This window comes from Zalophus californianus, chromosome 12 (assembly GCF_009762305.2).
Source record: "Zalophus californianus isolate mZalCal1 chromosome 12, mZalCal1.pri.v2, whole genome shotgun sequence".
Classification (NCBI taxonomy): domain Eukaryota; kingdom Metazoa; phylum Chordata; class Mammalia; order Carnivora; family Otariidae; genus Zalophus; species Zalophus californianus.
In genome coordinates, this window is record NC_045606.1 from 83,070,322 (window position 1) to 83,085,925 (window position 15,604).

At 47.3% G+C, this 15,604-nt stretch overlaps 2 protein-coding genes and 1 non-coding gene across 4 annotated transcripts in view; 2 read left to right on the plus strand and 1 right to left on the minus strand.

The window, feature by feature from the left end:
- CALU (calumenin) overlaps window positions 1-3,166 on the plus strand; it is a 30,879-nt gene extending 27,713 nt beyond the window's left edge. Inside the window, exon 7 of one of the 2 annotated variants that reach the window (XM_027573491.1) lies at window positions 762-3,166. In XM_027573491.1, the coding sequence (XP_027429292.1) occupies window positions 762-866 (105 nt within the window). In that variant the 3' untranslated portion in view covers window positions 867-3,166. The remainder of the gene's footprint in view (window positions 1-761) is intronic. The other variant, XM_027573492.1, reaches the window with a different exon arrangement.
- A 1,407-nt stretch (window positions 3,167-4,573) lies between these two features.
- OPN1SW (opsin 1, short wave sensitive) lies at window positions 4,574-7,874 on the minus strand. The gene is made up of 5 exons (XM_027573935.1): window positions 7,523-7,874; window positions 7,073-7,241; window positions 6,370-6,535; window positions 5,709-5,948; window positions 4,574-4,579 (listed from the first exon to the last, which is right to left on the minus strand). Exons 1-5 carry the CDS (start codon window positions 7,872-7,874, stop codon window positions 4,574-4,576), a joined length of 933 nt encoding a protein of 310 aa, XP_027429736.1.
- A 6,324-nt stretch (window positions 7,875-14,198) lies between these two features.
- Window positions 14,199-14,270, plus strand: TRNAP-AGG. Its single transcript has one exon. It is a non-coding gene; the product is annotated as a tRNA-Pro (tRNA).
- Window positions 14,271-15,604: the final 1,334 nt, after the last annotated feature.

Sequence of the window (15,604 nt, forward strand, 5' to 3'; positions counted from 1 at the left end):
TGAGGCATTTGTTTCATAAAAAGAGTGGTAGTCTCACTAAGCCAGCACCTTTTCAGCAGTTTTAATGCTCTGCTTAGAGTAAGCTGAAACTCAATCTAAACATGGGGGGGGTGTATTCTGAACATTCTCCTATCTAGGCCAGTCTTCTGTTTGAGATGCAGTGTCTTATCATCTGAGCCTTTTTAAGGCACAGTCTGTTTTGAGTTCTTGCTTCAGTCACTTCAGGAGCCAGGTGCTGTGTCCCGAGATACGTGGGAAAAGGAAACTCCCAAGGTCATCCGTTGTGAATCCGGCCTAGATAATTTTTGAGCTGAGGTCTGAGCCTTCATTTGGGGTTGTGTCTGGAATCTGTTGGTGGCTAGGGCATAGCAGGGGTGAAGACTATGGGGATGTTAGCAGATTTCATTGTTCCCTTTAGGCAAAGACTGGATTCACTTTAAAGCATTTTCCCCGGTTCTTCCTGTCTCTTACCTATACATAGGAGATGGCCCACATTTTGCTTGATGCATTAAGTTACTGAGCTGTGTTATTCCCGTCCTTCCACTTTTAACTTTCTTGATAAGAAAAATGTATTAATTGCTATTTTCTTCTCTCTTTGTGTGTATGTTGTGGAGGGTTGGGGGTGAAGGTTGAGTTCACATTTAGTTTAGTGGGAATTAGAATTTTAAATCCTGACTAACCCCTTTTGTTCTGTAGCGGTGTTTCTAAATTTGGAATGGGAAATCGTTTTTGCCTCGATTCACTCTTCTCTCTAATTTCAGGATGGCAAGCTTACCAAGGAGGAGATTGTTGACAAGTACGATTTATTTGTGGGCAGCCAGGCCACAGATTTTGGTGAGGCCTTAGTACGACATGATGAGTTCTGAGCTGCAGACAGAAGAACCCACATTTCTTCAAAAGTAATTTATTTTTACAGCTTCTGGTTTCACATGAAATTGTTTGCGCTACTGAGACTGTTAATACAAACTTTTAAGACCTGAAAAGGCGTAATGAAAACCATCCCGTCCCCATTCCTCCTCCTCTTTGAGGCACTGGAGGGAACTGTGCTTCTGAGGAACAACTCTAATTAGTACACTTGTGTTTGTAGATTTACACTTTGTATTATGTATAACATGGTGTGTTTATTTTTGTATTTGTTCTCTGGTTGGGAGTATGATATGAAGGATCAACATCCTCAACTCACGCTTGTAGGCAAACGTTAGCCCTTCACTCTTTCTCAACCCTTGCCATACGATTTTTTTAATTCTGACTTAACTAATTTTTTAAGCCTGAGATCAATAAGAAATGTTTAGGAGAGAGAAAAGGGAAAAAAATACACCCCACAATTATTTTTAGAGAGACAACACTTAATCTTGCCTGTTGAAAAGTATGTTTCGTAAGTAGTAGGGGCCACATATTCCATTCAGTTGCTCTAAGTCCAGCAATTGATCATGGCATTATCTGGGCAAGGACAGATTCCTGTGCTGTCAGAAAGCTTGGCTCGTCTTGATTTCATTCAGTTTTTTTTCTTCCCAGTAAGACTAGCTGTTTGCTAATTTTGCCAAGCACAGCTGTGGTGGGAAGAGTTAGGGCCAGTGTCTTGAAAATCAATCAAGTAGTGAGTGATCTCTTTACAGAGCTATACATAGAAACAGCTGGAAAACTGAGGGAAAAATACAAGTGTTTTCAGGGCACACACTTTTTTCTGGGTGTGCATCTGTTGAAGTGCTCAAGACTTTCTTGCCTATTGAATCACTGTAAGTGCCCCCCCGTTCAGCTCCTATTTCCCCAGGTGTTCCTAGGAATTAATCTTGCTTTCACTACATAGTTAAAATGTACTCCTTTCCAATTATGTCATTTCATTGAAAGTGCCTTTAACGAGAGAAATGATCACTGAATGAGGGTTCTCTTAAGAAACCCTGAGATGAAATGAAGAGATTATTTGGACCACCTCATATGAAGCTTACAACCTCCCAATGTATTGGGGATTTTTTTTTTTTCTTCCCTTTCTCTTTCAGACAGTGGTTAAATAGCAGTATTAGTTAGGAGCTTGGTTGCAGTGTTCTTATCTTGTGGGCTGGTTTCCAAAAACCACATGCTGCTGAATTTACCAGGGATCCTCATACCTCAGAATGCTAACCACTTACTACCAGGCCTATTTCTGTGTCAGCTGAAGAGCTTGAACTCAGACTCAAAGATGAGAGGGCCTACTGAGAGGACTCTTTGGTTTGAGGACCATTGTTCAACCTTCTTGCCTTTGACCCGTCGCCCCCTCTCCCCGTGGCCCCAAAAAAAGTTTATCATGGATCAGCAGATTGCCAATCCTTGTCAAAGAGAGGGACATTGTAGAAAGAGCTGAAGAAGCTGCCTTCTGTTCCCAACTCACTTTACCCATGTTTTATGTAACACAAACTCTGTCTTTTTTGGTCCTTTTCTTACAGATGGACCTCTTTTGAGAAGAATTATTGTATTCCAAACTTTTTTAGCCCTCAGGTTACTAAGATGATAAATATATGTATATCTAACCTTTATTATTTCATGTATCTTTCTGGATAATACATTCAGGTGGTGCTGGGTGATTATTATAATCTGAACCTAGGTGTATCCTTTGGTCTTCCATGATTATGTTGAGGTGGACTACTTGGCCTGGCAAAAAGCCAGATTATCACGGAACTTGATCCTGGCCTTTGCATTGAGCTCTTGAGAGTGGATACACTCTTTTTAACCCCAGTATAGGGGAATGTAAATTCTCTGCTCTCCAGATTCCCCATTTTTATCATTAAGAAGATCAAAGATAATAACGTCAACCCAGGATTAGAGAGGGCACATCATGAACTGTGTGGCAGGAGAGCCTTGCAGCTCACTAGGTACAGAGAACCCAGGCCTTATGTTAAAGTTACGCACTTAGAAAGCAAACCTTCATATGCTAAAATGGCAACTTCTGGATGCTGGGTGCTCAGCAGCAAGCATACTCTAATAATCTCTAATGATCCCCCTGGATTATCTTTTTGGTTTAAGTCAAGCCTGAGGCTGGTGAACAGTAGCTACACACCCACATTGTGTGTTCTGTGAATGCTAGCTCTCTTGAATTTGGATACTGGTTATTTTTTATAGAGTGTAAACCAAGTTTTATATTTATAATGCAAACAGGTACCTATCTGTTTCTAAATAAAACTGTTTACATTCATTGTGGGGTATGCGTATTCCTTTATTCTCTTAAGAAATGGAACTCTTGCTTATTACAATGATGGGTGCTGTAAAATATCAAGAAACAGAGGTCTCCTAGAAGGTTTACCATACACCCTCCCCATCCCGGAGAAGTTCTGCCTTCTCCCGGATTAGCTATTCCTTTTTTATTTCTGAAATCTTCTGGCATCTTCCTCACTACAGCTGTAACCCCTCTTTGCTTTCCTCGGGCCATGTAACTGGAGAGGAGTCCAGCTGCTCATTACATAATTACCTGATACCAAACACAAGCCATTCCTGAATGCACACAGCATTTATTCTGACTTTTATTTCAAAAAGGCTCTTTTTCAGGGGGTGCAGAGGGGAAGCATAAAGTATAAAGTAAAACAGTTTTTTGAACATTTTGGTATAGTTCATAAATGGTATTAAGATGTGCACAGTCATTTTGAGAACATGAAGGGAATTAACCATTAACTTTACTAAATAATGCAGCTTAAGACAGGTTTAGCCAAATTGGGTGGGGAGCACCTGGAATAATTCATGCTGGCTCAGTAGCTTCTGGACATGGCTGTCCCTGCCAGAACTATAGGATTATTGGCAGTGATGGCATAAAGAAGTTCTTTCAAACTCGTATTTTGGGCCTACTCAAGGTTTTGGTTTTTTCTTTATATCTCTCTGATTTCTTTTTTTTTTTTTTTAAGATTTTATTTATTTGACACACAGAGATAGCACAAGCAGGAGGAGCGGGAGGGAGAGGGAGAAGTAGGGTCTCTGCTGAGCAGCCTGATGCGGGGCTCAATCCCAGGACCCTAGGATCATGACCTGAGCCGAAGGCAGCCGCTTAATCAACTGAGCCACCCAGGCGCCCTATCCGATTTCTAAGGTGTTTTAAGTTTGTTCTAATTCAGAATGTATTATTTCAGAACAGATCCTCAATAGGAAAAAAAAATTACAAAAAGATAATTATTATCCATACACTGAAAAATCCGTCATACTCCTTTATAGTTGCCTCATAAATCAGTTCTCCAAGTGCTATGAATGATGCCACGTAGGAGTAGAAATTGAGGATTGTTGGCATGGCCTTTGGAGTGGTCTAAAGTAGACCTGGTTGGAACAGTAGCTTTGTGGGTGAGAAAAGAATGGTAGGAAAATGGAAAGTGGACTCCCTGATTTGCCATTATACCCTTCCCATCTTTTTCTGCATTTGTTAGTAGTTTGGTTTTTGAGAGAGAAAGAAGAAATTTCCCTAAATGTAAAATCATAGTTGTTGCAAATAAGCCAATATGGCTCCTTAGTTGGGGCCAACTTGACTGGGAGAAACAGTAGTAGAGAATTCTGTTTTCTGGGAGCTGGACATTACAGAATCATCTGTCATGGATTTCCCACACACCATCTCCATGATGCAGGCTCAGAACTGGAAGGAATGGACAGAATTGGAGAGAGCCCCTTGCAGCCCAGTACAGAGGAGGTGACATCAAGAAATGGGGGGAGCAAAGAGATCTCATTCTTTGTATCCCCAAAGCCTTGTGCAATGCCTTATACCCAGGATCTCCTCACGTGTTTTTTCTTTTAAAGATTTTATTTACTAGAGAATGAGCGGGGGCGGGGGGAGCAGAGAGAGAGAAACAGACTCCATGCTGAGCATGAAGCCCTACTCAGGGCTCGATCCCAGGACCCGGAAATCATGACCTGAGCCAAAGGCAGACGCTTAACTGACTGAGCCACCTAGCCAGGCGCCCCTCCTCAGGTGGTTTTGAATACATCTTCCCAATCCTTAGAGCTACTCCTAGGTCTACAATAATAATCCCTACATATTTTGGCTCAGAGACTTGACTGTTGGGAAACCTCAAAGCAGCACCTGCCTCGTCAAAACACTCAAAAGCAATGCCAGAGTAGGCCTGCCCACACACCCCACCATTATGAGAGGGTGCTCCCAATTGGAAAGAATTGCCAATTTTGTTTCCATCCAGAAGTTTTGAATGCATCTGTGGACTGAGGAAACAAAATAGCTATTAATAATTCTCAAAGCAGGGAGTTTGCCCCACAAGACAGGAACTCTCCTAGATTTATCTGAGTTTGGGTTTTTATTAGCTCAGACACAGGATTTGGGATAGGTGGCCACTTGGTACCTTCAGATGATAAACTGTGTTAGAGATGTGTGCATGTGCGATTTCTGTGCTTTTGCATATGCTCCTGCAGACTGCAAGTTGGAAGGGAAAGGATTAAGAACTTGTGAAGTGGAAGGACTAGGAATTTAGGGGAATGACTATTAGTTTTTCAAGAAAACAAAACCCTTTCACTTCTCATCCTGCCCTTTGGAGCGACCTGATTTTTAGGGCTCAAGTTCTGTTTTCTCTGGGCTCTATTATTACCTTGTCTCGATGACCACACCTGTCTCCCTGTGCTTACCAAGGGCTTTCCTTGTTCACCCTTAGAAACCTTTTGAGTAGAGTCCAAGGTGCTCTGAATCAAAAGTTGTTGGTGAGAAAAGAACCAGGTCTTACGAACTGGAGTCTCATAGGAATGTAAATAGAGAGCTTTACCCGCTTATTCATAAAGCAGTAGATGATGGGGTTGTGGACACAAGCACTCTTGGAGAAGAAGGCAGGAATGGTGACAAGCCGTAAGTCCAGCCCGTGGTTCCGGTTGTTGACCATATACATGGCCATTGCAGCGTAGGGCGTGTAACAGAGACAGAAGGAGCCCACCATCACTACCACCATCCGGCTCACCTCCCGCTCGGCCTTCTGGGTTGAAGCAGACTCCTGTTGCTGGGCTGCAACCTGGGCAGAGCACAGAGAAACATTCTTGTCTCCCTGGCCCTCAACTCCCCACCTCTCCGCCCTTTCCTACCAGGGGGGCATCCACTCCAGTTGCCTCTCTTCTGTCCCAGCTTCTGGCCTAGCGCCTCTTGCTCTCCTTCCTTGAGGAAAGTGGGATGGAGAATGGCTCTCTGGTCTGTGACTTTTTGGAAGGGATCATATGAATCTCTTGCCACACGTTTGAGCAGAGAGGACCCCGCCCTACTCTTCTCACCATTTCATCATACGCCCTGCCCCCACTTCCTTCACTGCTTTCAATATCCCCTCTACCTGGCTGTGGACATTTCCAGATGTCTTCTGTTCTAAAGCACTCACCAGCTCTTCCCTCTCTTCTGGAGCCCCCTGACTCCCCTCCTCCCTGACCCTCACAAAAATCACTCACAGCTCTGAGGGCTCCCAGCAGCTGCGAGTAGCAGAAGCAGATGAGGGAGAGAGGCACAATGAAGCAGAAGATGAAGAGGAACCAGGTATAGTACTCGCTGCGGTATTTGGTGCCCACGGTGTACCAGTCGGGGCCACAGGAACACTGCAGGCCCTCAGGGATGGACCTGCAAGGGACCAAGCACTCACCCACCGGACAAGCACTTGCCCACTGCGGGGCTCAGCACAAGAATGAGTGGGGTGGGTGCTGAGATTCCTGGACTGTGCTCTCCCCGTAGAGGATGCTCAAGGACTTCATGCAGGGGCGGTTTCTGACCTTACCAGCTGAGGCTATAGCAATTCCAACTGCAGGGTAAACATTAGCACTTGCCTCCCACAGCCCTTGCCCTCACCTACTCTACCAGCTCTTTAAAAGTGGAAGTCAGGGGTGCCTGGGTGGCGCAGTCAGTTAAGCATCTGACCCTTGGTTTCGGCTGTGGTAGTGATCTCAGGGTGGTGAGATCGAGCCCCGCATCTGGTTCCACGTTCAGGGCGGAGTCTGCTCAAGACTCCTTCTCCCTCTGCCCCTCCCCGACCCCTGTGCTCCCTCTCTCTCTCTCTCTCTCTCAAATAAATAAATAAGTCAAAGACTAAGGTTATACCCAACTCTTTCCACCCACATCAGCTTGAGCTCCTAGCTCAGCACCACTGCCCTACACTCTCACCGGCTCCAGCCAAAGAAGGGTGGGATGGAGACGCCAATACCAATGGTCCAGGTAGCCAGGACCACCATCAGTGCGTGCTTGGAGCTGAAGCGGAAATTGCCGAAGGGCTTACAGATGACCATGTAGCGCTCAAAGGCCAGGAAGGCCAGTGACCAGCCTGTCACCAGACCTGTAGTGAAACAGGGTAATTGGGGTAGACACTCCCACCCAGCCTGGCAGGCAGAATGGAATACAGATGGTGGAGCAAACATGGGGACTGATGGTTGGTGTGGAGTTTGGGACTTGGTCAAACTTCTAGTCCCAGCTACTTTATACCCAATGATAAAGAGCACCAAACTCCTTTTCCCCCGGCTCCTCTTTAGGGGCCCACTCTTAACCCAACAGTCTGGTCCCTGGTTCCAATCCTGGAGCAGTCCTTTGTCTCCCCCCAGTCTCCTTCCCCTTCAGCACCTGCCGTAGAGCCCGGGGAGGCCTCCAAAGCACAAACGTGGCGGCCAAAGATGAAGTATCCCTGACAGCTGGCGATGAAGACGCTGAAGACAGAGATGCAGTAGAGGAAGCCGCCCAGGGACACATTGACCAGAATATAGTTGAGTGGCTGTCGCAACTTCTCATAGCGCAGGGTGGCCACCAGCACCGAGGCATTGAGTGGTGTCCCTGCAAAGAAGACAAAGCCCATGAAGACTGCTTGGAGGTGGAAGGCCCAGACAGGGGCAATGTGGTACTGAGGCCCATCCCATGGCCCCACCAAGGAGATGTTCTTGAACAGATAAAACTGCTCCTCCCCTGACATCTTACTCATGGGATGTCCCCACACTCTCTGATTCCTCTTATAGATTACCGTCCCACCACCACCTCTCCCCTGCCCTCTAAAGCCCCTTTCAGCCTCCCTGAATGATCAGTACTGATCCTAAGCCTCCTAAGGACAAAGTTTTGAGATTAGAGATGTCCAAGCCCCCACCTAAACCTCCTTTGTGGCCCCAAAGCCGATTGTGTGTAAAGCCAATTGTGTGTTCTTGAGAGGATAAAAATATTGGGCTCAAAGAATCAACATGCAGTGCTGGGTGCTGGAATGACTAGGAGTCTGCTCACTGCAGCCTGGGGGTGCTGACCCATATTTAGCAGGGATGTGTCCACCACTGTGTGTGTGTGTGTGTGTGTGTGTGTCCTTTGAATGAAACTATTGAGGGTACGCCTTTCGGTTTGGCTTCCGGCGCCACTACATCCCTATACATTTCTGCGCCCATCTGCTCCTTTGTGGAAGGTGCCCCCTAAGTCTCCCTCTCCAGACATCTTGGGCTCACAGCCAGCCTGGGAAACAGCCTTGGGCCACAGAAGAGTCAGGGAACGGGGAGCACCCTGGGTGGGAGCACCTTAGTGAACGGCCTTCACAGATCAGTACAGGGGCAACTGGACAATGCTTGAAGTCTAAGGCCTCCCTGGCTGCCTCTGTTTCTTCATGTGGAGTCTACCCAGGAGGGTGTATTTTCTGCTCAGATGCCCCGCTCCAAACCTCAGCCAGGCTGAGGTTGGTTTGCTCGCTGGCCCCGCCTTGAGCTCAGCAGTGCCCAAGTCACCAAGTGCCCAAGTCTTGCCCTGTCTGCTCTCAGGTCCTGCCCAGCTCTCACAGCCGGACTCAACACCTGTTCCGCGCAGCCCGCCCCAACGAGTCCACTGCAGTGAGGCCACCCCAGCGAGACCAGCTCTGCCCTAAGCTCCGCCCTGTGAATGTGTCCCCTGCCCCACCTCAGCGGACTGTGAGCACAAGAGATCAAAGCGACGCACTCTGAATACAGGTAAGGGGAAGTGAAAGGGTGGCTCCTGGTGGCCCAGGTGTTTGTATCACATGAATCCCCCCACGGGGGAAAAATATAAACAAAATATGAAAAACGACTCCTGGAAAGCGCTATAAAGTACCCCAAAGCAGGCAGCAACGGAAAGGACCCAATCCTTGAATGAAAGGAACCATCTACATGTAAATGGATTATTTCCTGAGGGCCCTCTGCCCAGGCTAAAGGGCAGGGGACAGCTGGGAAGTCCCAGCCTTTATGCCCTGAAGAGGCAGAGGACAGAGTCTGGGACTCCAGACTGGCTGAAGATGGAAGGTGGGTCTCCTGGAAGGAAGGATGCCCCAGCAGAGGGAGGCTCCCCTCCAATCGGAGGCTGCGGGCCGAGCTCTGCAAGTAGGAGTGTGGCAGGAGCCCAGCAGAAAAGGCCGGAGCTGGAGGTCTGACAGCTGAGCAGAGGCGCGGGCTGCCAAACAGGGTGGCAGAGAAAGAGTTCGAGATTGATTCCACCAAGGTAGAGGAGCGGGGCAAACCCTCCTGGCTTTCCATCTGAAACTCCAGGAGGCCACACCTCAGGATAAAATCTACGGCCCTTGAATCCTGAGCTAGAACGGCTCAAAGCCGACTCGCCAGCCATTTGTGAGAAACTGACGTCTCCACGCACATGCGCGGAACAACGCACGCCCTCCACAGACACTCCCCCGCAGGGGGGACTCTGGCGGAGGCCCAGCTCAGCAGCGTCCAGGAATTGCAAGGCCCCTGGTTCTCCATTAGATTGCTGGGTCAGCTGGTCCTCTGCCCCAGGCAGACTCTTAGGACCAGGGCCAGAGGCCATCTCTCAGGCTGTGTGAAGTGCTACCTCCGGGCAGGGCATGGGGCCCGTTGGCCTGTGCTGAGTGGAACGAGTCAGCCTCTGCTGTCTTCAGGGCTCTGCTGAGGTGCCCAGCTCTGTAAACGGTTCTGACAGGAAGCTTCGGGCTTGGCCTGCCAACCCAGCTGGTGTGGACAAAAGACACCCCGAGGCCCTCCCACTGGTACTACCCAGGCTAGGTGGCTGCACATTTTGGCCTCTTCTAGGTCCGTCCTGAAACCTTTCCAAACAGTCTTTCCCACCTTATTCTCCCCAACATCAGAGGGAGGGGCAGTGGGCGCAAGCTGGAAGCAACCCAGCCCCAGGTAAAATGGGGCAGATGCCCAGCGCCCGGAGGGGGCGGGGTGGCAGACAGCTAGGGCCAGAAAGAGCCTTTCCCAAGTTTAGGGTCTTATTGGTACCCATGGAGGGGACAACAAGTTTTCAGAGTCAGCGAAGCCATGGAGTAGAGAGCAGGAAGATTTTGAGGATGGGGCATGGGGTAAAGGTGGAGGGTAATGCTAGAAAAACTGAAGGCAGTTTGAGTACATTTAACATATACAGTGCCCTTTTCAAATTTAAAGTCACTTCATTAATTTCGGAACATGATGGTATACTAAGGCTTTACAGAAGATTACTTTAGTTAGGTATATTTAGACCAGGCTTTCTCCATCTCCACACTATTGATACATTGGATCAGACAATTCTTTGCTGGGGGAGGGGGCGCGGCTGTCTTGTGCATTGTAGGATGTTTAACAGCGTTCCTGGTCACTACCCACTGGATGCCAACAGCACTGGCACCACCTCAGTCATGATAATCAAAAATGTTTCCAGACACCAATATCCCCTGAGAAGGAAAACCACCCCCCCGCCTCCTCCCGTCCAGTTAAGAACCACTGACTTAGATTTAGATGTATCAATGTCCAGAACAAAATGGAAAAAAAAAAAACAGTCAAGAGGAAATTTGTTTTTCCATTCTGTCTAGAAAAAAAGAAAGTCCTAGAAAAGGAGGATTTTTTTTTTTAAGATTTATGTTTTCATTTGAGGGAGAGAGGGAGTGTGTGCGGGGGTTGGGGGGGTAGAGGGGGAGAGAGGGTAGGCCGAGGAAGAGGGAGAGAGAGAATCCCAAGCAGTCTCCACTCTGAGCACAGAGCCTGACGCAGGGCTAGATCCCACAACCCTGAGATCATGACCCAAGCTAAAACCAAGAATCAGATGCTCAACCCACTGAGCCACTCAGGAGCCCCCAAAAGAGGATACTTTTTGAATAGTCTTAGCATTTTGGTTTGGGTTTTTTTTTTTTTTTTTTCCTATTCTCTCTAGGAGTTTATTCATCTATACTCCCACCTTTTCCAGAAATAGTTTAAGGGAAGTTTGTAAGAATATATGGGACACAACAAGAAGTCATGAATCAAATGTAGGAGCAAAAGAAGAAGAAAGAGAACAACAGCGGGGAGTTCAAAAGTCAAGAATTAAATTGAAATATGACCACACATTCATGCTTTCTAGAAGCTACATGTTTACATAATTCAGTGTCCAGAAAGCAAATGCAAACCCAATGTTCTTGGGATTATGACAGACAAGAATACCTCCCCAGGGACTATACAAAGGCGACCTTGGTGTGATATAATAAACAATGTCCTCAAGAACATTCCCGAGCAGACAGAACAACCAGTTTCATAGGATTGGATATACTCCTGACTATTACCCCTCAATGTGGACTCAACACAAAGCATAATTCAGAACTGGACACAAACCAGAACCATTAGGTTGGGTGCCAAATACCAGCTCCAGGGGGCTGCTCTGATCCAGAGGACATTTAGGCTCTCTGGAGGCTTGAAGTACATTTCCCTTTGCCTTCTCTAATCCTTGCTTCTCTCTGCTTAGATTCCCATAATTTAATTTCTGTTTTTGAGTGGATTATAGGTATGTCCAGGACTGAATATTCAAAAAGTACAAAAGAATGTACAGTGAAAAATCCACTTATTTCCCAACTAGTTCCCCTCTCCCAAGGCAACCAGTGTTGGCTTTTGCTGTGTTGTTGATACATAGGAGGTGACAGTGAACTTGAGATGATGTGTTGTGACAACGTTGTCTGTTAAATACTGACCCATACGGGTTCTTCAGACAAATGATGAGATAAGAGAAAGGTCTACATGCTGACGTGGATATGAGGAGTCGTCAGAGGATTTGCCCGACTGAAAGCCACCCTCTCTTGGGAGGAAAGGGAGGAAGCTCCTAGAGGTAGAGCCAGGATTCTCCCCAGAGAATTCCATCTATGGCTTGTTAAACGCAGAGACAAACAAGTCATTGAGGGCCTAAAGTCCTAGTGCCCCCAGCAAGGCCGCAGTAATTTTAGCCTGGGGGGGGGAAGAAAAGTGTGTGGTAGGTGCCAATGGATTCCCACCAGAGCAGCGCTCCTCTCCCCAGACCCCTGCCATCCTGGAAGCGTTAGGCTGTGTGCGGGGGTGTTTAATGGCTGTCTCAATGGCGAAGAAGGGATTACTGGTATTTAGTGGGCAGGACACTGTTCCCGACAGGCCACACAACGAAGAATGATCCTGCGTCAAATTTGAACAGCACCCCCAGAGAGAAGCACTGGCTGGAATCCAGCCCCCGTCTCATCCCTGAAACATTCTTAGCCCTTAGAAGACTCTCTTGGAGTAACCTCACTTCCTGGCACATCTACCAAGAGGAGCAATTTAGGGAATGTGTGCTGAGGTAATGGAATGACATGTTGAGCGCGCTATTATTTATAAGCCAGTTTAGAGCTGGGTAACAGCTACCCAAAAAAGTCTCTTTGGTTTTAGAATAGATGAGCTGTCGCCTTTCTCCCTGGCCATGATTAGTTAGTGGAAGCAGTTGTCTGGTCCGGCCCTCCTGGATGGAGACCATGAAACTCCCCTGGATACAAACGAATGCTGGCCAACCCTCTCTCTGAAGTGAGGGGCCATTCTACCTGCCTATCCAAGAGAAGACTGGGTTCATGAGGAAGCCTGCTTAAAAGGATGGAAGGCAGGAGGTTTTCTTCAGGCTTATGGTTTCTACTTGGTGCCAAAAGATGAGGATTGACCTGAATGTCTGTTGCCACTAGTGATTTTTTGTGTCCTCCCCTGAGACTTTTCTTTCATGTACTCACTCACTCATTCATTCCCAGACATTTGCTAAGTGATGTCTACAATAACAGTTGTACTGTGAAGATGAGATTAATTTGGTAAAGTGATTACACAGAGCCCAGCGCAGAGAAATGCTTGGGAGTCACTTGTCAGCAGGATTGCCAAGTGTCAGACACGAGGCTGGACCCAAAGACCAACAAGACAGCGCTCTGCCTTCTGCAAGCAAGCAGGGCCCGGTGGTGGTGGGTGGGGAGGAGGGATGGCGGATATGGTACAATGGAAGCCCAAAAGAGAGAGCCTGGCAGGGCCCCACTGGGTTCTCCCACAAGACCCCAGTTTCTGAGCCTCCCCCTCACTCTCACTGGGGAAACTCCCAGCCAGAAGGAACCCACCCAGGCCACACTTAGCCTGTGAGCAGGTTTCTTCCTGCAGCCTCTCTGGGCAGGATGAGGAGGGCAGGCTGGGGTGTGGGAGGGAGTGTGAGTATTTACAGGATGTATTCCCATCTTTAGTTTTCTAGAAAGTCTGGGTAGCAGTGTCTACTGTGTTTAAAACAGGCTTTAGATTTAGATAAATGTGCCTCTTGTACGCTGAATGCAGATCAGTTTCCTTTTCTTACAATGGGGATGACACCTATCTCACAAGGTTGTTATAAGGCTGAATAAGATCTGCAAAGCACAGAACACACTACCCGGCCCATATTAAGCATCAAAGGGCAACTTTCCTAGTGAGTATTTTCCCCCCACCCTCATGTTGCCGTCACAATAACCCCTCTCCTTCGTACAGCATCTTGCAGTTTGCAGACTGCCTTCACAGACATCGTCTTGCCTGATCCTCAAATTACCCTGCAAAGCACACAGGGCAAGTGTTACTTCCCCAACTAACAGATGAAGACACTGAGTAAGTCTGCAAATGTCTTCTAGTCAAGGTGATCTGGGCCAGTCTTCTGCTTCCTCATCTAGGAGGCTGATGATGTGGAGGATTTTTTCTGGTGGTCTGATCATGAGGAAAGAAAGAAGCGTTCTTCATGGGGTGCAGGCTCCCTCAGACCTGGGGCTCCCCTGGAAAGTGGAGGTTGCTGCACCCTGGCTTGTTCTCTGCCTTTTCTCACCAGCACCCGCACAAAGTCCACGTGGTAGCCCCAGGGAAGAACCGGCTGGTCCTGGGGAAGGGGCCCTGCCCGTAGCATCTGCGTGGCTCCACAGTGGGCCAGGGAGGGGCGGAGAGAGCCAAGAGAGAGGCAAAGCCCGCTGGAGTGCAGCCAGCCTGGGCTGGTTGCCAGCCTGGGAAAAGATTCCACCTCTAGGAACCATAAACTGCGCCTGCTGCTGATGTGGCAGGGAAGGCACATCTGGCCAAACATAACCGTCAATGGCTCGTTGGTCTAGGGGTATGATTCTCGCTTAGGGTGCGAGAGGTCCCGGGTTCAAATCCCGGACGAGCCCTTGTTTTCCTGATTTTTTTTTCCTGTACCCCAACATACACTGCCTGCCCCTTGTAGGGTTGAGGCAGAAAGATGGCCTAGTGGTGAGTGAATTAAGGACCCTAAAGACAAGCTGCCGGTCATTCTCCCCATTAGCAATGGCCTGTATATGCCCCATTTGGACTCATTGGAAAAAATAGCAATGACCTGTATATGCCCCATTTGGACTCAGTGGAAAAAAAAAAACCATTTTTTCCACTCAGTCCAAATGGGGCAGAGGGGGACTGGCATCAGGAGCTGGGCTACAGAAGGTTAAAGTCAAAGGGTTGCATTGTGTTAGGCAAAAAGAGCCTCTCGGAGGGCCTCATATGAAGAGTAAATGATCAGGACAATTTGGGGGGGAGGGTCTGAGCCGGAAGTCAAGAAAAGACAAGCTCCTTGTATAAAACCCAACATGTGAAATGCACTGGATTCGAAGTCCAAAAGGTAGGGTTAAAGTTACAATTTTGAGTCTCAGTTTTCCCATTGGTAAAATGGGAACAGTAATGCTTATTTCTTAGAGTTCTTGGGAGGATTAAAGCAGAAATTGTATGTGAAAGCCCTTTGCGAACTATAATTCACCTTAAAAACAGAGGAATTATTTGGAATGATGCTAAAGATAAAGTAAGTCTAGAGAGGAATGTCTGGCAACACAACAGACTAAATTAATGTAGCCATCTCCTCACCCACTGCCCTCTAAAACACACATAGAAAGGTTGCATAAAATAGAATTTAAAAATTAGTATCAGAGTGCCTGCCTGGTTCAGTCGGTAGAGCATGTAACTCTTGATCTTGGGGTTGTGAGTTCAAGCCCCACATTGGGTGTAGAGATTACTTTAAAAATTAAAAAAAAAAAAACATTAAAACAAAATTAATATTTGGATAATGCAAAAATTTATTTAAAAAAAAAGAAATTCCCTGGGGCTCCTGGGTGGCACCGTTGATTAAGCAACCAACTCTTGATAGCTCAGGTCTTGATCTCAGGGTCATGAGTTCAAGCCGTTCATTGGGCTCCGTGCTGGGCGTGGAGCCTATTTGAAAAAAAAAAAAAAAAAAAGGAAGGAAATCCCCAGATGTCAGAATTAAAGAAGGAATACAAAGCCAAAGAAAAGAAAAGCAGGGGACACTCGGTTGAGTGACTGACTCTTTATTTCAGCTCAGGTCATGATCTCACGGTTGTGGGATCAAGCCTGTGGGACTCCGTGCTCAGGGTAGCGTCTGCTCGAGATTCTCTCTCTCCCTCTCCTCTGACCCTCCCTCCACTTATGCTCTCTCTCTCTCTCTCTAAAAATAAATAAATAAAATCTTTTTAAAAAA

What these genes read in the sequence shown, in the direction of transcription:
- OPN1SW (XM_027573935.1), bottom strand. Translation starts at nt 7,874, where the DNA reads ATGAGTAAGATGTCAGGGGAGGAGCAGTTTTATCTGTTCAAGAACATC. An exon ending in CTCCCCGGGCTCTACGGCAG is followed by an intron (nt 7,242 to 7,522) that starts GTGCTGAAGGGG and finishes GTTTCACTACAG; the next exon opens with GTCTGGTGACAGGCTGGTCA. An exon ending in CCCTTCTTTGGCTGGAGCCG is followed by an intron (nt 6,536 to 7,072) that starts GTGAGAGTGTAG and finishes GGTCCCTTGCAG; the next exon opens with GTCCATCCCTGAGGGCCTGC.